Here is a 27,810-nt window from a genome sequence, read left to right as displayed (position 1 = left end):
TTCCATCTAGTTTTTCTAATAATCTTTGAATAACTACTGTTTGCTTATCAAAGTTAGTACACTTGCGGAACTCGAAATCCTTAATGCATGAGATTCTTTGGAGCTCTTCTAGTTTCTCCTTCAGATCTTTGATTTTCTCTTCCAACATAACACCAACGCTTTTTCCTTCATACATCTTCTTTTTCCCCTATGAAAGAAAGAAGACGATCAAAAACATTGGAAATGGATTCAATCAAGGAAGAAAATAAGTGCAAGATTTAAACAACGAGATCCAAACAACAATGAAAAAAAAAGATGAACATCGATCAATGATTCTACTGCAAATCGAAGAGTTTGCTCCATCAGAACATGATTCTTCTCTAGCTTCTTCAACGCAACCTCTCTTACCATTCTCATAAAATTACACTTTACTCGAAGAATCTCTGCTTGTAACTTCCACTTCTTGTTTTCAAAGACCCTACTGCATCTTCGGCTATCCATCATCTTTGTATACTTTAAGTCATCAACTCTTTCTCTCGTCTCACGATCTCCAATGTTCAAGAGAACAATCAAAATAGTGGGATAGAAAGCTTGCTCTTGATCAAGTAGATTTTCAAGTGTTCCATATTTGTTAAGGTGAGAATCCGATTCCTTAATGGATCGATTTTCCTTTGATTTGTCTGGTGGTAGTTCTTTAGCGAGTTCTTTCTAGGTAGGTGAAGGATTCTAGGGCTAGGAGGCGGCGGAGGACGCCATTTCGGTCTCCGTGTGCTTGACGTTATCCTTCACTCGGTTGTTCATGTGCAGCCCCTAAACGAGAGAAGAGAGGAAACTCCACTCAACTCTCCTTTAGACTTTAATTTGGGTTGAGCGAACAAGAGAGGAGATGAGACTTCACTCAACTCCGACCTTTCTCTTCATTTTGAGCATGCCCATTCCATTCCTTTCTCTTCAAACTCGGTTGAAGAAACAATAGAGGAGACACAACAAGAATCGTCTTCTCTGGCAACGACTGAGTAAAAAAGGAGACGCAACAATGTTCTAGCGATGGCAACGAGAGTCGTCTTCTCCAGCAATGGCACTGGTTTCTTTGATTTCAACTTTCCAGCAGCACATTCGCTTGACATCATTGGTGTGAGGAGTTGGTTTTCAGAATCTCAGGTAACTACAAGTGTGAACAATGGCTACCATGCATTGCTTGAAATAGTTGATGGGTAATTAAGTCTTTTTGTCTTCTAACTGATGGTGAGTTAATGCCGGGTATTAAATCATCACAAAATGAAAGTTTAGGTATTAGATTGTCGCATTTTAAAGTTCATATACTAAATTTTCGACCTAAAGTACGGGGTACCTATTAGAAATTTTCCCTATTTTGAAAATATGAAGAATAGAAGAGGACAAATTTGATATTTTGTTTTTTGAGTTAGTAGTTAATAAAGAGGTCAATTGTAAAGTTAGTCAATTAGCTAAGTTATGAGGATAGTTTAAGACATTGAGAAAATTCTTGAACCGTATCTTAAACTTTGATGTTGTGTCAAGTCAGTCCCAAAGCTTTCAAACAGATCTCGTGTAATACCTTAAACAAGGGTTCACGGTGGACCGGGGAACTTCAAAAAGGGATTTGGTTCAAGGGAAGCTTGAAGATGAGAGCTCGTTAGATAGTAAGCTTGTATAGGGGAGCTTGTTGGATGGAGAGCTTGTTCCCTGTTTAAAATGATCACAAAAATATCATAAAGGATAATTTTGTTATTTTAAAAATAAATTAACGATATTGACTGATGGTCAATAACGGTAAAGACCTGTTAGACATAAATTGAAAATTTCGGGGACCGACTTGACACAACCCCAAAATTAAGCGTACCATTCACAAATTTTCCCTTGCCGAAATACAAATGAAAACCCTTGGAGCCTCCCCCCGCCCCCATCCAGTTATTCACACCTTATCTTCTCCCTTGGACCTTGGTTGCTCAGCTCGGAGCATTGAACTCAGCTGCAGAGCAACAAAATGGCAGATGAAGGCCCAACGGAACCGACCCTGGAGGACAAAGATGAAGAAGAACAAGAATATGAAGCAGAAGAGGAATCTTCTTCCTCTTCATCTTCTGAAGAAGAATCAGAGTACGACTCGGATGATTCCAACGAGGGAGGTGGTGACTATTACGGCTTCGAAGAAGAAGCCGAGGACGACGACTCCCCCCAGTCGAATATCAGGCGTTTCATGGAAGTCCTGGAGAGCAAGAGTATTAAGAGGGAGCAAGAGGAAGAAGAACGTGAAATCACTTACCAAGAGGACCTCTTCGATTTTCCTAAAGACCCAGAGAACTGGAGAGAAGAGGACCTCAAAGAGCTCTGGGTTGATGCTCCCGCTGACATGACGAAACCCGGCTGGGATCCCGCTTGGGCGGACGAGGAGGATTGGGAGGTCGTCAAAGAAGAAATTAAGGCCGGGAGGGACCCTGCCATTGCGCCGTTCTATCTCCCGTATCGGAAGTGCTATCCGGTCATACCTGACAACCATTATGACATATCGAACCCCAAGTCCGTAATCGAAGAACTCGACCGAATTGAGGAATTCCTCAAATGGGTCAGCTACATTTTCCCTGATGGAAGCTCGTGAGTGTAAACTCTCCCATTCTTGTTGTCATCCTTATGCTTAATTGCCTATCTACTTAATTTTCTCATTTGCTCGAATTTCCGTTGCTAGTGATGGATGATGGATGTGAATTTGGTCTAGTGCAGTTTTTCCCTAGTGTTCTTTAGATGGGGACATGCTATCTATGTGACATTGCGACCTATGAGCTTGAGCTTTTATTATTTCCAACACCAAGTTGAAGATTGAAGAACTTCAGTTCATTTTCCCGTCTTTAACTCTTATCCTAATGATAAATTGTATCATTTTCCAATTCACATTCCATTTATTTTTTTATCTGAAGTTTGGATAGAGTTTCCTGTTACAAGATTGCTAATTTAGATTACTGATAATTGTTATCATCTAAGCCTTTTCCCAATTATATGGGGTCGGTTGTTGATTTAGATTACTGATATGGTGATGTAATTTTTGTGTCATTATTTCCACTCACTTTTATATGTGATTGTCTCTTGTTTTGCATCTTTGTAAATAATTTTGTTTTTCCCTATATTGGTCGTACATGCTGTTTTGATTTTTAAGATCCATGTAGAACATATGTTCCTTTTGTCAAACACATATTTTATGATTGAAGAATCCGAGGGACAGGGGACCCTCAAATTAGTTAAATAACTTCTTCTATAACTAAGTTTTTTTACTCATTATTCCCACTCACTTTTATCTGTGATTGTCTCTTGTTTTGCATTGGAAAAACTGTGGCTGATGAGGATCTGGTGATTCTGATACATATTACTTTTCCTTTAATAAGACATTTGAAAATATTCCTTTTCTTATGGTATGTTTTACATGGGAAATTTAGTTTATATTTTTTGAAGAAGATAAAGAAAATTTTGAATTAATCATAGAAAGAAGGGGAAGACGGCCAGCCTTCAAAACCTGTATATCAAGGACCTATTCATGGCACCCAAAAGCATATATAGAAAACATAAAATAGTCAGTTAATTACAAAAAGAAGGTATCAAGCTCAACCTAAGACCCTGAAATCCCAGTGTATGGATTACTCAAAAAAAAAAAAAAAAAGAAACCCCAGTGTATGGATAGCTAGGATGTAATTATTCCAATAGTGTTTCTCAATACTAACTCTGTTGATTGGCTTATGTCCTTGAAAATTCTGCTATTGCTCCATTTTCTGATAAAAAAAATTCTGCTAATGCTTTCTTGCCACATGGTCCATGTGACTGTCAAGGGGGTAGTCCTCTTGAAAATGGATACCCTTCTGCTTAGGCCTTTTAATTTCCAGCACTTGAAATGATCCATGATAGAGTATGAGAAACACAAGGAGACCCCAAAAAGTTTTGTAGTGGGACCATATTTGTGTAGAAAATCTTCAGTGGAGAAACACAACTCACAAAGGGTGCAGGTAGTGGAATCTAGGGGCATGCCTCTTCTAACCAGGTTGTTCCTAATAGGACATTTTCCTATATGGCACTTCAGATCAGTGATTTAAAAGGTGCGCCTCAGGCGCGCCTAGGCGCACAGGCGAGGCACATTTTGGGGTATGCGCCTCGCCCAGGCCCTAGGCGCTCCCCTTTCAAAAGGCATGCACCTGGTGCGCCTAGGCATGCGCCTTGCGCCATGCCCCCTATTTGCTAATGTTGTTCATTCATTCTTTGCAATAAAATATCTTCTTAAAAGGCAATGAAAGTTATAAAATCATTATTTTTTATATGAGAAATAAGAATTTCAGACCCTAACATAAACTTGTTCGGGCTTGCCTTAAGGGGCGTGGTACAAAGACGACTCATAGAATCAAGAATGCAATATGTTTTACATCACATTAACTACTTTAAGCAATGCAATTAAGGAAAAAAAGAGATTCTGGTTTTTACATGCTTGAAAATGCTTTATATGTTTGCTTTTATTTTTAAATTTTCATTTGAATACACTTTACATGTTATGTTTATGTATTTTAATTTTAGATAATAGGTTTTTTAAATCATTATTTTAAGATTTAAGTTTATATTTTTATTAACATTATGTTTAATATTTTTTGCATTTTTTAAAATTTTTTGGCATTTTTTTGAATTTTCTGACTTTTTTTTGATTTTTTAGTTTTTTTTTTTGTAATTTTGCACCTTTCTTAAAAAGGTGCGTGCCTTGCCTTGCGCCTCAGACGCAAATTGACCCTTGTGCTTTTTTTGCGCCTTGCGCTTTTAAAACACTGCTTCAGATGAAGAAAGCAATTTCGGATGCAGCTGCAGTTTTCCAGATGGATTTTGTGGGGAAACCATTTATGTTTTATCACTGGGCCTTGGATCAGGGGTATTTGGATCCACATTTGTGTTGTAAAGTAATCTCAAAAGAGTAGATAAACCATCCAGCTCTCAGTGAATTTTAATTTATATCAATGATTAGTGATTGAAGACCTTGATTGGATGAAGTTGATGATCAGTTATCTGGATGCATATTTGCTTCATGAGCTATAATTTTTCCACCTGCATACGAAAATGCTTATTTATTTATTTACTTATTTTCATATGTTTTATATGAAGGGCACACGTTAGGTACATGCCCTATTCACTTTTTGTATTGCTTATGCTCTTCTTATGATGTACTTGTTGAAGGTACGAAGGTACTGTTTGGGACGATCTGGCTCATGGCAAAGGTGTTTATGTTGCTGAACAGGGATTGGTTAGGTATGTCTGTCCTTAGTACTCTCAGCTATGTCATGTTTAGCAAGTGTTACTGTGTTGTTTAATTTTCATGGTTCTTGCAGGATCTCTCTATTACCACATGTATTTTAATGTTAAACTTGTTCTCATGGTTCGGAGGTATTTTGATGCATTAGAAAATTGCCCTATGGTTTTAATTGGGTTCTGCCTTATCAGTTACTTTTTTTTTCTTGCTTGACAAATGTTATTTGAAGGTGCATAGGCTACTAGTGTTAATTTGGCCTGTATTCATCCCAAATTGAACTTTATTTGGAGGGAGAATAACTATTTGTTGTTGTTGTTTATGGTGGTGGTGGTGGTGGTGGTGGTGTGTATGTGTGCTTTCCTGCTTAATTGAAGAAATCAAATGTCTCATCATTCTATTAAGAGGTTTCTGATTATATAGATATGAAGGGGAATGGCTTCAGAACAACATGGAAGGTCATGGGGTTGTTGAAGTTGAAATACCTGGTATAGAACCTGTGCCGGGTTCCAAGTACGTATATCATTTCAAGTCAATAATCCTAGAACTTTTACTTGACATTTAATTCAAGCAACTCCATTTGACATCTTGTCTTGCCAGGCTTGAAGCAAGAATGCGTGCAGAAGGAAAAATCATATCCAGGGATTACATGTCCCCAGAAGATAGGGAATGGCTGGAAATGGACATTGAAGATAGCATCCGTTTAGCACGTGGAAACTATGAAATACCATTCACTGAAAATAAAGAATGGATCAGACTTTTTGGACAGAAACCGTAAGTTCCTGCATTTTTTTTTCAGAAGAAAGTAAAATAGATGTACAAATGTAAACAAAATGTTTACTTTTAGAGTCCACCCCTCAAGATAAAAGATTAAGGCATAGAACTATCACTGCACAAGAAAGTCTTTCCTAAGTTCTTATCCTCTGTTTATTGGTAATTGAAGTAAGCTCCCTAGGTATGGGTGCAAGTCAGGTTGGGTTTGGTCAGGTTGAGATCAATCCTAACCCAATTGGGTTGGGTTCAGGTTGGCCCAGTTTCTTCACTTCATTTCGTTAAAATGTTCCTATTTCTTAGACTTAAGATTAGGAGATTAAGGTTCACTGATTTTAGCATTTTCATACACATAAGGACAAAATTATGGTGCTTTAGGATTACTGTACTTAAATTATTATCAACTTTAACTTGACCCAGCCAATTTGGGTTAGGTTCAAGCTAATCCAGCCCAGGTTGCATGCTTGCACGCCTATATCTCTATGAATAGGGTGATTATGAGTTGTGCTTCTAGTCTTACAAACTTCGTATATATTGTATTTAATATGTAATGTTTTTCATATTATAATACATATAATATAATATGTATATATACTACACAATATATATCTATCTTTTGGGCAGGGTGGGCCTAATCTGCAAATTTCTGGGCATGATGTCGACTGGGGCCTAGGCCAGGCTAGGGAATGAATGCACCTACCTAGGAATCCATTCAGGTGAACTGGCAACCAAGAATATCCCTGATCTCATTAAAGAAATGCAATCTTACCAAAATAAATAAATGAATAAGTGCACCAGCAAGAGACATGAGCTGCAATCCTTGCTCCATCATGTTACATTGGTTGAGTCTCTTTCAGTGTCAAGGGTTGAGGGCTACGATAGATTGATAGTGGACACCTATATATGCCTTTCAAATAGTGTTTTGATACTGGATACAACATTGGATACTGCATGGATGCTTCTAGATGTCCTTAGTAGTATTAACACTTTTAAAATATGTAAATAAATTGGTATGTTTTTATACTACTATAAAAAATCCAAATATGTTAGAAACTTAATTAAATTGGGCAAAACATAAGTCTTCAGAAATGACATTTTGGATGAAACACAAAGGAAACTATTCCTCCTAATTTAAAAAATATAACTTTTACTTGGTCCCCTCTTTTCCCATTTTCTGCAATGCCCCCTCTCTCCCTGCTTTAGTTTGCTTGTGTACATGATGTGTATTTAGGGAAGGGGTTGCATTTATTGGTTTTGCTGAACTATCAGTTTCTTGTAGTACTCACACACTATCTCTTTTTTCTCATTTGTTGGCTTCGATTTTACCCCTGCATGTGCAAAGTTCTCTATTGATACTCCCTGGGTCTGTACGATACCTTAAACCTGTACCTGTCTCCTACTCTCTTTACTACTGACTATAACATAAGCCTGTGAAACTGTGAGAGTGTAACCTCATCCTTTGCCAAAATATTATGTTGAACAATATCATACTCTGGATTTAAGTCCTTCAGGAATTCAAATACTCGATTCATCTCAACCATACTTCCCTATACTAGACATGTATGCATACAGATTGAGACCATTCAAGATAATTTGTACCATCTACTTGAATGGTAGTTAGTTACAGGGTTAAAGAAGTCGTCGACAGGCCCTGTTGGACCAAGTCCAGACTCTATAGATTGCTTCAATTCAGCCCCAGATTGCTCTATTAATCCAAAACTTCAATGTGAAAGTTTTCAAAAACAAGAAACAGGGATAGCAACACCAAAACAACTAACTTTTAGTCACCAGGAAGCAAGAGAAAAAGGGTCCCAGCAACCTTGCAACCTGGGAGGAATTGTGAACAAGCAGCCGCTCCTACCAAAACTTCCACAATCTTCCAAAGGGGTGTCAATCTGAAAGGACCTTCAAATAGAATCTATGAAGCCAGAATCTTTGAGGAAAGAGAAAGAAATAAGGAGGCAATATTGGAGACTATTACAGTAAGAGTAACACACTGGGTGAAGACTTAGAAGCTATTTTCTGAAGATGGGTTAGGAGGCCTGCTAATGGGTTGGCGGATGGATTAGCTAAGTGAGGAGTAAATAGAAATCATTTGTTTTTGGCTCAATGTTAAAAGGGTGGTGGGGATCTTCGTTGTAAATGGTGTCATTCCTAACAACTTCTTGTTGTATTCTTTTTTTTTTCTCAAGTTTTAATAAAATTCTTTGAGTTGTTAATAAAAAAAAAGATCTATGAAGCCCCAAGTGCCAGCCTGAAAAAACTCTCTTGATCCTCAACTCAACCAAGGTCTTCTCTCTCTAGTTGGCCTAGGTTTTGGACTAAAAACTTACAAGTTAATTTTCTGTGTTTCAAAACTCTAATCTATGGCCTCCAAAACCTCTCTCCAACTAGGCAACAATGCTGATCAAAGAGAGTTTGAAATCAAAATAGAAGAAAAAGAGGGGAGAGGACCTGCTCTGATACCAAGAAGTAAAATGGGTCCAAAGATGAAGAAAGAACAAGAAAGGAAGAAGAAAGGTTTGGGTGATCTAATGAAATGCACAATCTCCAGCCCCCTTAAATCTATTTTATTAACTTAATGTTAATGTATCATAAATTACAGAATTACCCCTAATGGGGCAACAGTATAAAAGAAGGAAAATAAAAGATGTTAGACCCAATACAACCAATAAATACTAAATAAAAGAATCATAAATAAGTCCACTAAGAGCCCAAACCGATAGCTCAACAGGTTTCTTTCAGTTCTGATACTCTTTTAAAAAACTGAGGTACTCCTGCTGAGTTGCATCATGTTTGTTTTCATACTTAATTTCTTGATATACTGATAGTAATGTCCTTTTCCAGGGAAAAAGGAAGATATCGATATGCTGGGCAGTGGAAACATGGCAGAATGCATGGATGTGGTGTATATGAAGTCAATGAACGCCCCATATATGTAGGTGCATGAGAAACAAAACAATATCAAGGCCTTTTTTTCTATACTCAACTCAACAAAGCCTTTACATGAATCCTGTTATGATATTCTGCATCATTTAGTGCCATATCCATTGTTAAATTATGAGCTCTCAAATCAATTCTCACTACTCCAATCCATATCCACTTTGGTCTGCCCTTAGCTCTTCTTGACCCTTCAACTTGCAGCAGGCTACTTCTTATTGGTGCTGTAGAAGGTCTACTCTAAACATGACCATATCATCTTAGTCTACTTTCCCTCATTTTGTGACCTATATTTCTACAAATATCTCATTTTAAGTCCATCTTTCTAGTTTTCCACTCATCCATCATTTGCATTTCTGCTATACTAATTTATTGGACATGTTATTTTTTGACTTCCCAACACTCTACTCCATTATAACAGAAAAAATCTTTTAGCCCAAGTTATGTTCTCTAATTCATAGGACTCCGGATACACCTTTCCGTTTTGCCTATCCCATTCCAATTGTATGGGTGACATTCTTTTCAATCTCTACTTTGTTATGAAATTTCAATCCAAGGTAAGAAAAGATATAAGGGTATATGCTATTATCATAAAAGAACTTCAAGAATCTGGACATTTTGAGTGGATGCTATGCTATATATATGTTTTCGGAATCAAAGCCAAGAGAGTTTGATTTATACAGTGATGTCAATGTTAGATCTTAATGTTTCTGGGCACCTTCACAGATATGGTCTACAGTTTGTCACTTTGGGCTGTTGATGGTAGGCAACAAATCTATGACACATTGCACCAGTAGCCTCTATGGAGCTGTGGCCACTGATTATCTGTTCATTCATATTTGCGTCTATGATATTAATTATTTAATAGTTAATCCAAAACATAAAATCTATAAAGAAGTTTTGCATGTGAACTTTCCAAGTTCTGAACTTATTAGTTTTCCTTGTTACATAGTTCATCTTCCTCTTTGCATGTGAAATGCGATTATGTTATGATGCTTACCATTTTTTTTCATCTGAAACTGGTCACTTAGTTAGTTAAAGAAAAGAGCAGTACATGGACATGAGTGTGCTATGAACCCCATAGAGGCTAGAAACCCCACTCACCCTGCCCTCTCTCTCACTTATGGTTGTTACTTCTCTTCGTGGTTGGGAAATCACCCCCAATATAGGACCTCTCTGTTTTCTCCTTATCCTACCAACCTATCTGGTGAACCATTTGCTGAAATGTGCGTCCATGTGAAAGCTATGTTCATCTCTTCCACCAACCTGTTTTATCTTCTATATTGTATTTCTATGTTTCATTTATGATGCCTTAGTACCATTTAGCGAGTCTACATATTCACTCATATATTCTGTCTATTCAGGGTAGATTCTACTTTGGAGAGCTATTGGAGGATTCTACTGGTTGTGATGCAAATGTTTCAGCGGTATAGTAAGATTTTCATTCTTTGGGGAGGCATTTTACTGTTGATATATTCTAAGATTTCTTGCCTTTTCTTTTCAGAAACTTGAAAACTGGTTTTGACCATGAGAATTTTTTACTCTGGTATTTCAGCTACATGCAGGTATAGCAGAAGTTGCTGCTGCAAAGGCTCGAATGTTTGTTAACAAGCCTGATGGAAGTATGCATGTTTAACATCATAGTTTCATAGGGGAAAAAGTTTATAATACTAGGTTTATGAGTTATATTTCATGTTAAAACTGAAAGATATGTATCAGTATGGTAATTGAGTAATGAAGTGTCATGGAGGGAGAACATCCACTTTGGAGTAATGGACAATTCAAGTTACTTGGATTAGTCCTGTCTGTTGACTAGAAATATTTATCTCATTAACTTTATTTCTCCCCACCACATTGAAAACCAATGCATATGGATGCATTATGTTACAATCCATTTGTCCCACGTTGGTAGTATGGGATGCTAATGTGTGGTATCCCACATCGGTAGTATGGAATGCTGTCGTGGGGTATATATGTGCTTGGGTTCCCTCCCTCTAACAGCTAGCTTTTAGGGGTGAGTTCTCCTAAGACATGTATCAAATGGTATCAGAGCCTACACTATGCCTCCCAGTTGCAATCATGTGGCGCAGGTGGTGACGGTGGTATTGCAGTGTTCAGCTGGGACTAGGTGGACTAGTGCAAAGCCAGCCTGTGTGGGTGCTAAGACTGTGGAGCGTGGTGGAATGTTACGATCCATTTGTCCCACGTTGGTAGTATGGGATGCTAATGTGAGGTATTCCACATCGGTAGTATGGAATGCTGTTGTGGGGTATATATGTGCTTGGGTTCCCTCCCTCTAACAAGCTTTTAGGGGTGAGTTCTCCCAAGGCATATAACACATTAAAGCTACATAATAAGATGGAGGCTCTGCTTCATTGCAGTTAGAAATTAATTTACTTGGTGTAGCTGGGGCAGGTTCTATGGGAGACTTAGAAAGAAACCTAGGGCAGGTTCTATGGGAGACTTAGAAAGAATCCTGGGTAGGTTCTAAGTTCTTCGTGCCTGGTAGTTGCTCGTACTGCTCCTTTGACTCAAAGATCCTTTTCTGAGTTCATTCTCCAGTTTGATGGCTACTGCCTGAGCAGGCTATGTCACAGGGGTCAGGCAGGGACAGGAGGCAGTATTCTAACCTCCTCTGAAAATCTAGTTTGGGCCTTCAGTTAGCCCATTTGAGAGGCTGATGCAATTGAGGAAGTGTTTGCAACAACAAAGGGAACAACTAGATGTCACAAGGTTCTTAGTGAGGTTGAAATCAAAGTATGAACTAGTTAGGGCCCAAATATTGGGGGGCTCTACCCTTCCTACACTTGAGGAAGTGTTTGCTCGGCTTCGTAGGATTTCTTTGGGACAGACAGGGAATCCTACACAGTCTGATAGATCAGCTTTTGTAACAGCCAGAGGAGGTGGACGTGGTACGAAAGGGGGAGGACATGCCTCCCGAGGAGGTCGTGGTGGTTCCATATTTGGCCGTGGTGGTGGTTGTGACTCAGGGGGAGGCCGTGGCAAAGAAAAAGGCAGCTCTACAAGGAAGTGTACCCACTGTGGCAGGGAAGGACATTTCGTAAATTTCTGTTATGATCTTCATGGCCGCCCTCCCTCTAAATGGGCCGATCATGCTGTTGCTGGTGGGGTTGTTGTCAGTGATAATCAACAGGCAGACCTAACTCCTTCCACATCTACATCTGTTTCCGGAAGGGAGATGGTGAGTGTACCGCGTGATGAGTATGAGCGGTTCCTTCAGTCCATTTCACAGCACACTACTGCTACTCTTGCCCACTCAGGTATAGCTTGTCTGTTATCTAAAACCTCTCCTTGGATTATTGACTCTAGAGCCTTTGATCACATGACTGGGACTCCAGGTGTGTTCTCTTCTCTCTCTGAAACTTCCACATCTCAAACTGTTACCCTTGCCAATGGTTCCTCCTCTCCCATCTGTGGTGTTGGCAATGTTGACATGGCTTCTCTTTCTTTATCATCTGTTCTATATGTCCCTAAGTTTCCATTCAATCTTATGTTTGTTAGTAAATTAACCAAGACTCTTAACTGTTCTGTTACTTTTTTCCCTTCCTCTTGTGTTTTTCAGGATCTCAGGACGGGGAAGAAGATTGGTGGGGGGCATGAAGCTGGTGGATTGTATTATCTTGACGGTGGTGGATCGTCAGTTGCACTTCAGACTTCACTCACTCCTCTACAGTGGCATTGTCGATTAGGACATCCTTCACTCAAGGTACTCAAGATACTAGTTCCGTCTTTGAGTCATTTGTCAGTGTTACAGTGTGAGTCGTGTCAGTTTGGGAAACATCGTCGTGTTTCCTTCAGTCCTAGAGTTGAAAGTCGTATGTTGAGTCCTTTTGCTTTGGTTCATTCAGATGTTTGGGGCCCGATCAAAATAGAGTCTTATAATGGTTACATGTATTTTGTCACTTTTATTGATGATTGTTCAAGAATGACATGGATTTATTTAATGAAAGAAAGGAGTGAATTATTTTCCATTTTTCAAAAATTCCATGCTGAAATACGTACACAATTTGGTGTTCCAATCAAAGTTCTTCGTTCAGATAATGGTTGTGAATATTTTCTAACTTCCTTTCAACAGTATTTAGAACAACATGGCATCATTCATCAAACTTCTTGTGCATCCACTCCTCAACAAAATGGGGTGGCTGAACGGAAGAACCATCATCTCCTTGAAACAACTCGGTCTATTCTTCATCATATGAGTGTTCCTAAACGGTTTTGGAGTGATGCTGTACTTACTGCGTGTTTCCTCATTAATCGGATGCCCTTTTTTATTCTTCATGGTCGGTCTCCCTTCTCTATCTTGTTCCCCACCTTGTTTTCCCTTTCCATTAACATCTCGTATCTTTGGTTGTGTGTGCTTTGTTCACAATCTGAGTCCTGGAATAGACAAGTTGGATGTACGCTCCATTAAGTGTGTCTTTCTTGGCTACTCTCAAACTCAAAAAGGGTACAAGTGTTACAATCCCATTACTCGGAAGTGCTATGTCTGTCCTGATGTCACCTTTTTTGAGTCTGTTCCCTTCTTCTCAGGAACTGAAGCATCTTCGTCTCCACCTTTACTTCGTCTTCCTCTTCCGGTTAGTGATCCCGTTCCGGGTGTTCCTGTTGGAGTTGACTCGTCACCTCATCCAGTGCAGATCCCTACTGAACAACCACCAATTCGGCAAGTGTATACACGTCGAACGACACCGGCCCCTCCTCCAGCTTCTACCTTGTCCGCGGATCCTGTCGTTGCTTCTGTTGCTGAACCCTCAGCACTTGACCTACTCATTGCCTTACGGAAAGGTAAACGTAGTTCTACTCTTCATCCCATTTCCAATTTTGTTTAAGTATCTCGCCTTTCCGCCTCACATCGCCAGTTTGTTTTACTATTGTCATCTATTTCCATACCTAACAATGTCCAAGAGGCTCTTAGTTCACCTGGGTGGAGGCAGGCAATGGAGGAGGAACTCTTTGCTCTTCAGCATACTCACACGTGGGAGCTCACTACTCTTCTTCCTGGTAGGCATGTTGTGGGTTGTAAATGGGTGTATACTGTTAAATACTTGCCAGATGGTAGTGTGGAGCGTCTGAAAGCCAGACTTGTTGCTAAAGGGTATTCACAGTTGTATGGAGTGGACTATATGGAAACCTTCTCTCCAGTGGCTAAGATTAGCTCTGTCCGTGTGTTAATTTTCCTGGCAGTTATGTATGATTGGCCCTTATTTCAACATGACATAAAAAATGCCTTCCTTCATGGTGACCTTATAGAGGAGGTATATATGGAGCAACCACCTGGGTTTGTTGCTCAGGGGGAGGCTGGTAAGGTGTGCAGACTGAAAAAGGCAATTTATGGGTTGAAACAATCGCCTCGTGCTTGGTTTGGGAAGTTTAGTGAAGTGGTGAAGAATTTTGGAATGAAACAATGCCAGGTTGATCACTCAGTGTTCAGCTATGACTCAGAAGCTGTAAAGATTTTATTAGTGGTCTATGTGGATGATATTGTCATAACTGGCAGTAACAAATTGGGGATCGACAAACTCAAGGTCTTTCTGCAAAATCATTTTCAAACAAAAGACCTTGGGACATTGAACTATTTCTTGGGTATAGAAGTTGCTAGATCAAGACAAGGTGTAAACCTGTGCCAAAGAAAATATGTTTTCGATCTATTGGACGAAACAGGACTGTTAGGTGCAAAACCGACTGAGACTCCTATGGAACCAAATGTTAAGTTGAGCAGTGATACAGAGGAAATATTTGATGATCCTGGAAGGTATAGATGACTAGTGGGGAAGCTGAACTATTTGACTATCACGAGACCAAACATCTCCTTTGCGGTCAGTGTGGTGAGCCAATTTATGCAGAACCCTCGTATATCTCACTGGGATGCAGTTCTTAGAATTGTAAGATATTTGAAGGGAGCTCTGGGCCGTGGGCTATTGTATAAACCAGGAGGAAAACTTAAAGTAGTTGGGTACACGGATGCAGATTGGGCGGGATCTATGTCTGATAGAAGATCTACTACAGGCTTCTACACATTTCTTGAAGGAAATCTTGTGACGTGGAAGAGTAAAAAGCAGACGGTTGTGGCTAGAAGCAGTGCTGAAGCCGAGTACAGAGCCATGACACACACTACATGTGAATTAGTGTGGTTGAGGAATCTCCTACAAGAAATCGGGTTCCACATGGATAAACCTATGAAGTTGTACTGTGACAATCAAGCTGCGCTCCATATCTCATCCAACCCTGTTTTTCATGAGAGAACAAAGCACATAGAGATTGATTGCCACTTTGTGAGGGAGAAGGTTCTTACTGGAGAGATAAGCACAGAACATGTAAGCTCAGGTGATCAGTGGGCAGATTTATTTACAAAAGCCTTAAGCTCAGGGAGAGTGAACTATATATGTAACAAGTTGGGATTATATGACATATATTCTCCAGCTTGAGGGGGAGTGTTAGAGTTAGCCGAATAAGGGTAGATTAGTCAACTCACCTTGATTAAGTTATGAGCTTATGTGGCAGTCTTATTAGAGGTTCTCTGTCCCATACTTAAGTAGGGGCAGTTTATTCCTTGTACATTTAATTAGAAGCCTAATCACTATTAAGAGGTCGATTGATAGGGTTTAGCTATCAGGTTCGACAGTTCTTTCATCTTCTTCTTTTTCTCTTCTTCTTCTTCTTCTTCTTCTCCTTCTCTTTCTTCTTCTCCTTACTGGTTCGGACTACTGTAGCAACAGTAGAAACAGAAGCCAAGGTGTAGTCTTTGCTGGTGGGAGTAAGGATTGTGCAATGTCCCTAAATATCACTTCTGTGGTGGTAGAAGGAGAGCCAAAAGTTGTTATAAGTTGGATGCTAAACCAGGAGGAGTTGGAGACTCTCCCATCAGTTCAATGAAATCAGGGAAATTCTGTCTCGGATGCTCTGTACATTCAGGTGGACCCCTAGAGAGTTGAATACTGTGGTAGATGCTCTAGGTAAATCTGCGGTGGGCAGGGATTTATTGTATAGTGACAATTTGATTCCTTTGTAAGTGATTGGGAGGATTCTTTTGATCTTTTTGAGTGCTTCTGGTGAGGTGTATCTCTTATACATCTTGTATATACTTCCCTCATTTTGTTAATGAAAGTTATCCTTTCTCAAAAAAAATATTTGGTGTAATGGTAAAATCTTGGGCTGTCCTGTGTGAGAATGTGGATTTGAGTCTGAAGGTTTTGTGGCTTGTGTGGGAAAAAATGCCTAAGGTTATGACTGTATCCAGTCTACTCCCAAGATTCCAGATAGCTGGGAGCAACATTGGGGTTACCTCTTTGCTATATGTGGTTCACATTTTCCTCAATGCCTGTTGTTGCATTTTTTTTTTTTAATTTTATGATAAATACTGTTGTAGCATTTTCTTGTTATGCAATTTTCTTTCATATGATCATGACATGGTGTTTGCTTCCTGCACAGTGGTAAGGGAAGAGAGGGGTCCATATAGTGATCCTCAGCATCCCTATCTGTACGAGGGAGAAGATGTTTGGATGGCACCAGGATTCATTAATCAGTTTTATGAAGTAAGCCAAGGTTCACTTTTAGCTTGTTAAAACACCTTGCCCAAGCACATCGAAACACGACTTTGTTTGTATGACAGGTTCCTAATTATTGGAAAAAATATGTGCATGAGGTGGATCAAGAGAGGGAAATGTGGTTGAACTCCTTCTATAAAGCACCATTTAGGATCCCTATGCCTGCTGAGCTTGAATATTGGTGGTCCAAAGGTACAAACCGACTTCTTTTAAGTGGTGTACTCTTGGTTGTTTTGGGTAGTTTGTGGTCAGATGTGGTGCCATTATAGGTCCACTTGGCATGTGGTACTGTTGTGGCACTGCCATTTGAAGGACCTCAGTTGGGATACCCTCCTTTGTCAAAGATTTATAAAAAAAAAAGGTGATACTAACGACCTAAATCTATTTCATGGGTAGAAAGGTATGGTGAATGGTTTCTAAACAAATATTATAGGTTAGACAATTTGATTGTTGAACTGTCTGATTTGCTTAGAAACTTTGTTTTTCAAAAAGGTTTTACTAGGATATCTTGCAGCCAATATCTTAATGAGTGATAAGCCAAACCTCCATTTGTGTGCATCAGGCATGCAAGTGCGCAAAGAAGAGATACTAGAAATAATGTATTTACTATCTAATTTTTTCTTCTTTCTGCTTTAATTTTTTTTCCAGTGAAAAGAGAATGCATGCAAGTATGCAATATATAATAGAGAATACAGGAATTGCCAAAAACCCTTGTGTCCTAAGAAATAATAACCTCCTATTATTGATGTTTGTTTTTATTTCATCACATGTTTGTAATTGATATACAGGTTTCTTAGTTTGACAGTTAAGTTTATCCATTGGATCAACCTCTTCTAATGGGGGTTGAATTTTGTATTTCAGTTATAAATTATCTTTAATGAAAGTTACCGTTTCTGATAAAAAAATTGTAATGAAGGGAAAAATCAATGTCATGAAAACAATTATATTGAAATAGAAAGGACAAGGGGAAAATTGGCACTTGGACAGTTAAATTTGTTGATGATATTCTCTACACCAGCTTTTAGTTTTATTATTCATACTTTCTAAAATGATTCCCTTGTCTTTTTTTGATTTCTTATTGTTGGGTTTCAACTGGTTTGTATGTATTACTTTATGGTCAGCCTAGAAGTCTTTGGTTGATCTAGTAAAAGTTTGTTTGCCTTTTCAGATGAGAGTCCAGAATTTGTTCTCATTAACAAGGAACCAGAACCTGACCCTACAGACCCATCGAAGCTCATATATACAGAAGATCCTCTCATTCTACACACTCGAACTGGACGATTGATCAATTATGTTGAGGACAAAAAATATGGGATCCGATTGTTTTGGCAGCCACCTCTCAAAGATGGGGAGGAAGTGGATCCAGAGAAGGCCCAGTTCCTACCACTTGGCTTTGATGAGTTCTACGGGCGGGCCACTCGTGGTCCAAAAAAGGAAGGTATATGGAAGCGCTTTATAGTGTCAGTTGAAAATGCATGCAAACCAGTCTTTGATAAACTGGAGAACTGGACTGAAGAGAAGAAGAAAGCTAGTGAGATGAAGCTTAAGCTGATAGAACAAGAGCTTGAATTCATAGAGGCTGAATTGTGTCTGGAAGAGACTATTGAAGACATGGAAACAGAACTTAAGAAGAAGCAGAAAGAGGAAGAGAAGAAAGTAGAAATGGGTCAATTGGATGCAGAGGATATGTCAGTTTCTGCACCTACTGATCAAGATCGTACAGTATCAGCTGAGGATGAGGAGGAAGAAGAGGAAGAAGAGGAAGAAGAGGAAGAAGAGGAAGAAGAGGATGAAGCTACACCAACAAGTTTTGGGTCTGTTCTTCTATCAGAAGATCAAGATCTGACAAAGAATGATAAAAAGGGTAGCAGGCCTGGAAAATCTCCCTTTGCTACATCATCAATGTTGTTTGCTTCTTGTGGGCTGGCTTTGACAGTAAGTCTTTTATTTGCATGTCAGACCAATTTCTTTTATTTTTTATTTAAAGATTTCTATTTGATATTTTGATTGTAGTATAGACCGGGCATTCAAATAGCAAAACTTGACGGTGATTTGTTGATGTTGGAATTCAATTTGATTGATTAAGATTTTATAATTTAATAAGATTATACTAAAAATCATTAGATTCTTCCTTGTATAGAAAAATCCATTTCCCAATGCTGGTCCCAGCTAAGGTGGGGTCTTGTGAAGTTTCCACTCTCATAGTCAAACGTGCATATCAACTTGAGATTTTGCTATTATTATCAGGCAAAACAACCCCCTGTTTTGAGTTCCTTGTATCTCGTTATAAATTTGATAGTTGTATTGTCATTCTTAGTTATTTTTTGTTAGTTGTTTTGCCTCTTATCCTAGATAGATTTATGGATCGAGTTACTAAAGGCCTTTAACTCTCCAATTTCTTATCTACTTAGGGTGCTGATTTGGGCACATCCAATTTTCAATAAACTGGGCATAGCCTTAGTGAAAAGATAAAGAAAATTTGTATTCATCATGAGAAAATTCAATGTATTTTTTAGTCTTATGACACAGAGATACATAATAAGGTGTCCAAATCACTCCCCTTATTCAATCCACTAGGCTTGGTATTTTCAGAGATTGTCTCATAATTAATTTAATGATGGATTTATTTTTCTCCTTGTTTTGTCTTGCAGGTTCCATCTAAGCTGCAGCAGTCATTCTTGTCATGGAAGAAGGGAAAATCACAGACAAGTAAAGCACTCCGTCTAGATTCCTGTACTGAGAGCTCCACTACAAATTTGGAACCATTTAGTGTAATCAGCTTTCCCTGCACACTCCAGTATACAACGGGTTTGAAACTAGCTAGACAGAAGAGTCGGAGGCTTCACCGTAGACATGATGGGCTCTCTCAGTTACATTCTCTATCTCGGATTCTATCAGGCCCTAGGGCTTCTAGTATGCTAAAAGGCCTGGGAGATGAATTGTCATGGGGTCAGTGGTTGCATGTGCCACCTGATGGAGATATGGATACCATATTGTCCATGCACTTCCCACTATGTACGGGTTCGTGCACAGAAGTTCTTACTCATGAGGTGCTCTCTCTCTCTCTCTCTCTTACACACACACACATACACTCGTGTATCTTTGTTGTTAATTGTATGGAATTTCATCTTGTGAAACAGGACCTGGTTGTTACTGGTGGTACTAGCTGTTAGATTCAAATTGGGTATTAGTGGGAACCTTGGAAGAAATGTGCGGACGGACCCTTTTTGTTTCAGCCAAAGTTTTGACCTTGTCTGTATAAGGTAAAGAAGAAAACCTCTTGAGTTGAAATGTCTTTCTGCGGCAAAAAGTTCATAAAGGCATATTCAAAAAATAAGTGTAAAGCCCATTAAGTCCCATATGTATGTCGAATTAGTCTTGACCAAATTCAATGGTATTTCTTCCTGCATGTTTACTAGGTTTTTTTGATCTTCATTCCATGTCCACTCGTCTGTTACAATTCCCAGGTTCATTAATGATTTCATTAGTCTACTCAATTTTGCTACTTGTTTTAATATTTAAGTGCATTGATTGGCCATATTCATGATCTTCGTTTGTTCAATTTCATTGAAAGTTGAGAAGCTATTATCTTACACTTAGTTGGAATACATATCAAGGGTCTATGACTAGGCTAAAATTCAGGTCAGTTCAACAAATTCTACAGCTCATTTGGCTATAAATAAGGTTTAAACAACTAAACACAACCAATAAAAGAATACACCGGATTAAAAAAAAAAACAGATTTGAACAGCTTATGTGAAGTAATAAGGACAATGAACCAATTATAGTTCATATTTGTATACAAAATGCTCATGAATCTGCTATTTTTAATTATAATATGCATAATGTATCCAAATTTAAATAATATGCCATACACATGAATGGTAAATCTATTACAAACTTATACATATAAATATTAAATAATACATTGTAAATTTTTAATTTATAATGAGAATCAGAAAGTCAGAAACCCACTAAAAAGTCAACTTAATATGTAAGATATTTATCGTTGAGACATTTTTATAAGTGTTAACACATGTTTTGCGTATTATATATTAATTAAAACTAAGAAACATAAATTAGTATAAAATTATGTTTGCATATCATATCAATCGTTATAGTGGCTGTTTTTTCAGAAAAAAAAGTTGCAAAAAAAGGTCTATTAGTGGGTATGTCGTGCCCCTTAGCCCAATATATATACATGCTACTCCTTTATACGGTGTCAAATACTTTTGATATTCCAACTGGGAGAGCAGGGCATCAAATGCTTAGCTTCCAGTCAAAGGATCAAAATATTTAATATTGGTATGCCCGGTACCAAGTTTCTAACAATTGTGTATTGGTGCGTATACTAGCATGAGAGAGACGCCTTCTATCAATCCAAACTCTCAAAACCCCACAAACTTCATATTGGTGTATCCATGCGTAGGGGTGTCAATTAGTCCAATCTAATCTGGTCTAATGAGTCCAGATGGATAGGTCCAATCAAATCCGGTGTGTACTTTGAAGTTTGAACTATTTTGGATCAGTTCAATTCAATATTTGGAGTTTGGATTGTTATTTTGGACCAGTAAGTCTGGACTGGTCCAATTCAATGTCTTATTGGTCCATCCAATCTGTCTAAATTGATATTGATTTGAATGGGGTCCAATTCAAACCCGATTCATTGATATCTCTATAATACGTTTCTATGATTATTGATATGGGACATATTATATTAATATATTATTTTTTATTTGTAATATTCTCTCTCTGGACGTGAAGATGAGGGATCAAACCCATGCAACTGCAGGCTCTCTTCTTGTAATAAGGTCAGTGGACCTCCTATGAATTTGCATGGTGCCCCACATCACATCACTGCTGTGCATTGGGAACATTTAACATGGCTGGGGGCACGTGCGGGGCGCGTTGTGCAGCGTGATGACCATCTGAACTCACAAAAAAACACATTTAACCGGTTTAACCGGGACTTGGAAAAGTCATTGGATGAAGATGAACAGTCACCGGTTCAACTGTAACAACACTGATATTGAGAGTGCTGAAACTAAACAGTATGATTCTGACCATTTACTAAAGGTTGGTCTTGTTTTCATACAATTTCATCCTTCAAGGTTGGTAGGTAGGTGTGTGAATGACTGTCTGTCTCATGCTGTGCGTTGCATTCACGGTGGCATGATCCGTCTCACCTTATTCATGGTAGGTGAGATGTGGAAAACGGGATTTTGTCCAGGATGTGGATGAGTTTTGTCTGCTGATGCTGCAGAGTGCGCACTGCAAGACTTCCCTTTCTATCATTCTCTATTCACTCAAGCTGTGTTTTAAAATTCAGAAAAAGAAAAAGAAAAATGGTCAAAGCCCAAGAACCAATATAATATACTTAGTGAATCATGCTTGAGCTGAGCATATCAAATTCCTGCCTCTGCCTGCATTCTTCTTTCATGCAGCAGCATCACAATAAATTTTCTCTCAACTGAACAACTTATTATGTCTTTATCTTACCGAGTAAAGTAATAAAGTAATAAAATAAGAAAATATTTCTTAACCGTCTCCTTAAATGACTTAGAGGGTGTTTGGCAGGCGTTTCATTTTACAAAGTGTTTTAGATTCATAAGTATTTCATGTCAACCTTTTTTTTTTTTTTTTTTTTTTTTAAACAAGCACAAAAAAAAAGTAGTGTTTATCATAGATGCAGACTGATTGCATGATTTTTGACTTATTATTATAATATATTTACAATAACAAGCGTATGACATGTCAGCTTTTTCAAATTTTAATATGTCAGATCACCTAGATCACCAAGGAGATTCAAGAATACTCAATTTTGATGATTCAAGAATCGCCCCCTTTTACTAATCCTGAAACTAATCGTGCAGCAACATTTTCATTAAAAAATAAAAAAAATGCCAAACATGACTATTCTGATGTGGCAAGCTCGTGAAACACTACAGTGAAGAATCCTGTTATTTATTTCAAGATCTAATCAGCCCCCCACAAAGTCCCACAGTACATCTCTGCCGTGTATTGGGAACATCTCCCGATGATATACCAGAAATGATGATGTCATCATTGGGAAGATGTTTCCAATACATAGCGGGGATGCGCTGTGGAACGTTGTGGGGGGCTGATTTGAACTCATTTTTTTCTTTAAGGCTGTGTTTGGTTGCAGTGTAATTTTATTTGCATTAGTACAAATGCATAGGAGTGCAAATGAAAAAAAATGTAAATTCTGATTTAATTTTGTTTTGGGTTGTATTTTATTCTGCTTCGATTCTTATTTTACTTCATTGTGTGGCAATCAAACAAAATAAAGTAAAATTTGAAATAAAAATAAATCATAACTTACACCAAAATTATTTGCACTACCATGGTTTTGCATCAGTGCAAATAAATTTGCTTTGCAACCAAAAACAGCCTAAGGCTCAATTTGGAAGGAGTACAAATCAATGTTTTTCAACCCGATGTTGACTCGGCCGTTCGAACCATCACCTGGCCAGGTTTTCGGGTTTGATTCAGTCAAGACCCACCAAATGGTAAAAAACCGTTCGACATTGACTTGTCGACTTGGTGATTAGGTTCCAAGTTGCACACTCAATGCATACAAACTTTTAGAGGCCATAACTTGCATTTCAATGTTCGCTTGAGGTGATTTTTTTTTTGTTTTTTTTTTATTTTTATTTTAAGCAACTTTTCGAGATCTATGCATCCTAAGGGGCCTAAGGTGCCTTGTCCCGCTATTTTTGTGAAAAAAAACTTTTTTGGTCTCAAATTACAAATTTTAATATTTTTTATACATACATACATACATACATACATACATACATACATACATACATACATACATACATACATACATACATACATACATACATACATACATACATACATACATACATACATACATACATACATACATATATGCACTGATGTAGCACGATCTGAACCGTTCGAACCGGCCGATCAAACCTATGACCCAGAGATAAAAATGGTTCTGCCTCCAAGTCGATTTTTAAAACATTGGTACAGATACAAATATGCACATTTATAAATACATACAAAATGCATGATTTTTCACTCTATTTGTTTGTATTTATACTCCTTCCAAGCCTAAAATGTGATTTGGTTCAGCTGTTTCAGCCATTAAGATACGAGTATGAGTATATTCCTTGTTCAGTGGTGATATTCTCTCGTACTAGGGCCCGAAGGACACAGCTGAGCTGGAGATGGACGTAACGCCTCACTCAGCTCTATTCTACACCGTTGGGTGGGGCGGCCGTTTCGGAAAAGTCGAAAAGAGACAAGCGGCGTAAAAAAGGGTCGTAGGCTCATCGTTTTACTACGCACAGCTTAATCCACGTCAGCCCTTACGTTGCAGTCTACATTCTACAAACTTAGCAATCGTCACCATCTCCACCAACGTACGACCTACCACGAGTCCACGACTGCTATTAAGCTAATTATGACACCACATTATTGGATTTTTGCTCAACTTATTCTCCTTCTTCTTCTTCATATCACGGAAAGACGATAGTACCCTTCAAACCAACTATATTTTCTCATTTTCTGGGGTATGTGTCGTGCCGACGAGCACATAAAGTATCAATTGATTGCCTGATTCCAATTTCCAATTTGATAGGAACAGGCGAAGATCTGTCAAAGGGTTGTCGGGTCTGGTTCGGGACAGGGTGGATTATAAAACTGACCCAGCCTAAACCGGACCCTATTGGTTCTATAAAACTGATCCCCAATTGAATCAATTATTAATCATGCAAATTATACTTGATCCATTAAGATTTTGATGCCTAAAATTTTCTATCATCAAGGATTAAAATAGGGTATCAACTATCAATATACATATTTGATACCTTTAATTACTTATGAAACTTATATGATATTAAATACATAATTACTGGGAATGCAAAATTGGAAATAAGAACCAATTCGATTATAATCGGGGAACAAAACTCAGAACCAGAACCGGTAAAATCGGTTCGGTTATATCGGATAGACCCGGACCCATCGATAGCTTCTATTGGTTGGAACGGAATTCAAAGAACACATGGCAGGTGAAAAGCTTTTGCAGGCCGCACACGTGAAAATCACCTTGGGATTTAGCTACATTATTATTAATTAACAAAAATGGTTTACAAATAATAAACTAATTATCATGATAGATAAGGCCAGTTTCGTCATTTTAAATACAAAATACATCTTGCTTCTTGACCAGCTATTTTTCATTAAAATAACAATAGGAAAAAAAAAAAAAGCAGAATCGCTCTTCTCTTCTCCCTGCTGATTATGCCCTACCTAATAAAAGCTAAAACAAGAAATCCGGCTCTTTAAAATGCTTGGGTGTAGCCCTCCCCAATCTGATTTCCGAAGAACAAAGTTAATGGCAGCAAGTGCTTAGACTCTGGTGATGCTCGGGGTGTTGTGTCTGCGTCCCAAGCCTTGGACTCTTTCGGCGTTATCTTATGCCCAGGTGGCTATACATCATCGGTTCACCGAAAGGTCAATCTCTCCAATCAGTTGCAGCGGCGTTGATCACTGGCGGCGCCACCACTCTAGCGAATGTCGCCTCAGTGGCATTGGCAACGGAACTGCTTCGATATGGCACGCTATTCTTCCATCCGGTGGCCGTGCTCGGAGTGATAGCACTTTGAGACCAGCTTTTCAGTATGTACACAAAGGAGAAGGGTCCTGGAATGTGGCTTTGGACGTCCGTCCGGCCAGATGGTTGCACGGCTCCGATTCGGCATGGCTTCTTTTTGGGGTCTGTAACTGCCTTGCACCATTGGATTGCTGTAGGGAAAGTCTGAGTGCGCCTGTTGATGATGGTGCTTGCAGTGAACTGGAAAATGCTGAAATAAGATTGAATGGAGAGGATACCTCTTTAATTGATTACAGGGTGACTGGTTAGTCGTCCTCCTTACTCTGTCTTTGTTATTGTTAGAATGAACTTATTGAATGCATACAATCTATTTAACTTAATATCTGATAATATTCATGATTGAAATATTCCTTAATCAATAATTGATTGCATCTAATTCAAGAAATTCTTGAACTAATTAATTGATTTTTCTTTTTTTAATTTTTTCAAATAAAAATGGATGGATTGTTTATTTTTTTCCCCAATTTGATGAGCCAGAGTCTGAATTTTATGGGTATTTCCTCTCTTTTTTTACTGAATGCTACAAAACCTCAAGCATGAGGTTTTCTTTGATTTATTTTGATACATATATGTAAAGTTTTGAGTTTTTTTATTGGCATGAGACTAATATCTAGGTCATTACAGGGGTATTAGCTGATGGTCGATGTCTGTTTAGAGCAGTGGCTCATGGGGCTTGTTTGAAAAGTGGAGAAGAAGCTCCTGATGAAACCCGTCAGAGAGAACTCGCTGATGACTTGAGAGCTCGAGTGAGTGCTTTGATTGTTAATGTTCTTGCATAATTCAAAGTCCAAAATTGAGTGCTCTTGAGGGAACAGGAAATAACATAGTATTTGGGTTACTGAATTATTTTGCAGGTAGCGGATGAACTGTTAAAAAGGAGAAAAGAAATTGAATGGTGAGATTTTAGTCTATTTGACTGAAGATGTTACTTCAATTGGGTTACAGTATTAATGTGATTTAGTCCCTTTTCCATGTTCAGGTTTGTTGAAGGAGATTTTGATGCCTATGTTAAAAGTATTCAGCAACCCAATTCATGGGGAGGAGAACCTGAGTTGCTGATGGCTTCTCATGTCCTCAGGTTAGTTTAAACCTACAGAGTTTTAGAAGTAACTTGGACTTCAGGGGCTGTTGAATACTCTGAAGGAAATTTAGTAGTTTTCTACCATGATTCTAAAGTAAAATTCCTATATATATATGTATATATTCTTAGCTCCCTCCCCAACTTTTCTTACTTAAGACTCTCAGAATAAATTCTGATTTCTTAACTGAAATATTGGGAAATCAATTTTGTTCTGTGGATGCAGGACGCCAATATCCGTCTTCATGAGAGATAGAAGTTCAGGTAGCTTGATAAACATTGCAATTTATGGTCAGGAGTATGCACAGGATAATGAGAATCCTATTAAGGTGCTGTTTCATGGCTATGGACATTATGATGCTTTGGAGACTTTCTTGGATGGAAATAACCAGAAAGTAGAAATGTAAAGGTTGATTATGGAAGGATAGAGAAAAGTTCAGTTAGATGAGATGAGTCAGTTTCAATTGGATGAGAGACTTGCTCCAGCAGTTAAGATTTTCAATAAGCCCAATTTTATGTACTGACTTAAAAAGAGGCTAGCTCCCTTGTTGTAGATGGCCAGATTTTTGGCCTACTCTGTCAAATTTAATCCATGCAATAAAAAAAATAGAGCTGGTTAGTTCAGGGCTCAAAAATGTCATCTGCAATGCCACATGACTATAGAAAGGTGTATTGCCTTCTTCCTTGAAACTGACAAGGATTCTGGCTGTTATAAAGGCTCCTTTTTACTTTATTACTGCTGTATGCAAAAGTGGATTAGTGTTTTGCTAAGATAAACTTGAGTTGAGACTTGTGGGAGTGCCAAGGCAAAATATGAGAAAGTAGAAGCCAGCACATCCCAAGCTACTATTTATGAGTTGTAGAAGTAGAATAACACTGAACGAAAAAAAAAATCACAATATACTGCATAAATCAAAATAAATTTATTGCATCCCTTATCATTTTGAAGTTAAACCCAAATCTTTTATTTTATTTTTTTCAGAATTTAAGGCTTTGTGTTTGATAGAAATAAGAGAAACATAAAGTTAGGGAAAGTTCTTAAAGAGTTTCACAAAATTATTAAACTTCTCCTAACTTTCTCTTTCTCTCTTATTTTCTATCAAACCAAACACAGTGTAATAGCATATGGATGCAGATTTAAGCATCGACATGTCCTCAGAACAGCATAAACTGATTTAGTCATGAATTAGGTAAGAATTTCAGGTTGGAACGCAAGCTGGGTGGTTGCAAGCCATTACTGTATTATATGCTGATATTATACTCTGTTTAACCTAACTGCTTCAATGATCCAACTTAGGGGTGAATATGAGCCAAGTTCAGCTGAAAAGTGTAAGGTTCGAGTTCGATTTAAGCTAGAAAATATGAGCTCAACTTGGTTTGAGTTCAACACGGGGATTTAGATCGAGCTTTCCATGAGTTGAGTTGGAATAGCTTGCTTTAGATCCACCCCTAACCCCACTATTATTTTACCACTATATGTGTTAGATCTGAATTTTTTTTCTGTTTTTAATCTAGAGCACCAACATGT

At 38.2% G+C, this 27,810-nt stretch overlaps 2 protein-coding genes across 2 annotated transcripts; both read left to right on the top strand.

Moving 5' to 3' along the window:
- The first annotated feature begins 1,865 nt into the window (after positions 1-1,865).
- Positions 1,866-20,033, top strand: EMB1211 (MORN (Membrane Occupation and Recognition Nexus) repeat-containing protein). The gene is made up of 12 exons (XM_010245344.3): positions 1,866-2,592; positions 5,191-5,262; positions 5,684-5,773; positions 5,861-6,034; positions 8,879-8,969; positions 10,336-10,398; positions 10,527-10,593; positions 16,421-16,524; positions 16,602-16,728; positions 17,705-18,471; positions 19,188-19,586; positions 19,677-20,033. Exons 1-12 carry the CDS (start codon positions 1,985-1,987, stop codon positions 19,707-19,709), a joined length of 2,595 nt encoding a protein of 864 aa, XP_010243646.2. The 5' UTR covers positions 1,866-1,984; the 3' UTR covers positions 19,710-20,033.
- A 4,749-nt stretch (positions 20,034-24,782) lies between these two features.
- On the top strand, positions 24,783-27,015 carry LOC104587637 (uncharacterized). Its single transcript, XM_010245332.3, has 5 exons — positions 24,783-25,448; positions 25,829-25,950; positions 26,059-26,099; positions 26,184-26,282; positions 26,509-27,015. Exons 1-5 carry the CDS (start codon positions 24,953-24,955, stop codon positions 26,687-26,689), a joined length of 939 nt encoding a protein of 312 aa, XP_010243634.1. The 5' UTR covers positions 24,783-24,952; the 3' UTR covers positions 26,690-27,015.
- Positions 27,016-27,810: the final 795 nt, after the last annotated feature.

The sequence above is a fragment of the Nelumbo nucifera genome, chromosome 6, assembly GCF_055504915.1.
Source record: "Nelumbo nucifera cultivar China Antique chromosome 6, China Antique-T2T, whole genome shotgun sequence".
NCBI lineage: Eukaryota > Viridiplantae > Streptophyta > Magnoliopsida > Proteales > Nelumbonaceae > Nelumbo > Nelumbo nucifera.
This window is presented reverse-complemented; position numbering and strand designations above follow the sequence as displayed.

What these genes read in the sequence shown, in the direction of transcription:
- EMB1211 (XM_010245344.3), top strand. Translation starts at nt 1,985, where the DNA reads ATGGCAGATGAAGGCCCAACGGAACCGACCCTGGAGGACAAAGATGAA. An exon ending in GTGATGCAAATGTTTCAGCG is followed by an intron (nt 10,399 to 10,526) that starts GTATAGTAAGAT and finishes CTGGTATTTCAG; the next exon opens with CTACATGCAGGTATAGCAGA. An exon ending in CAGAAGTTCTTACTCATGAG is followed by an intron (nt 19,587 to 19,676) that starts GTGCTCTCTCTC and finishes CTTGTGAAACAG; the next exon opens with GACCTGGTTGTTACTGGTGG.
- LOC104587637 (XM_010245332.3), top strand. Translation starts at nt 24,953, where the DNA reads ATGCTCGGGGTGTTGTGTCTGCGTCCCAAGCCTTGGACTCTTTCGGCG. An exon ending in AATTGATTACAGGGTGACTG is followed by an intron (nt 25,449 to 25,828) that starts GTTAGTCGTCCT and finishes AGGTCATTACAG; the next exon opens with GGGTATTAGCTGATGGTCGA. An exon ending in CTGATGACTTGAGAGCTCGA is followed by an intron (nt 25,951 to 26,058) that starts GTGAGTGCTTTG and finishes ATTATTTTGCAG; the next exon opens with GTAGCGGATGAACTGTTAAA.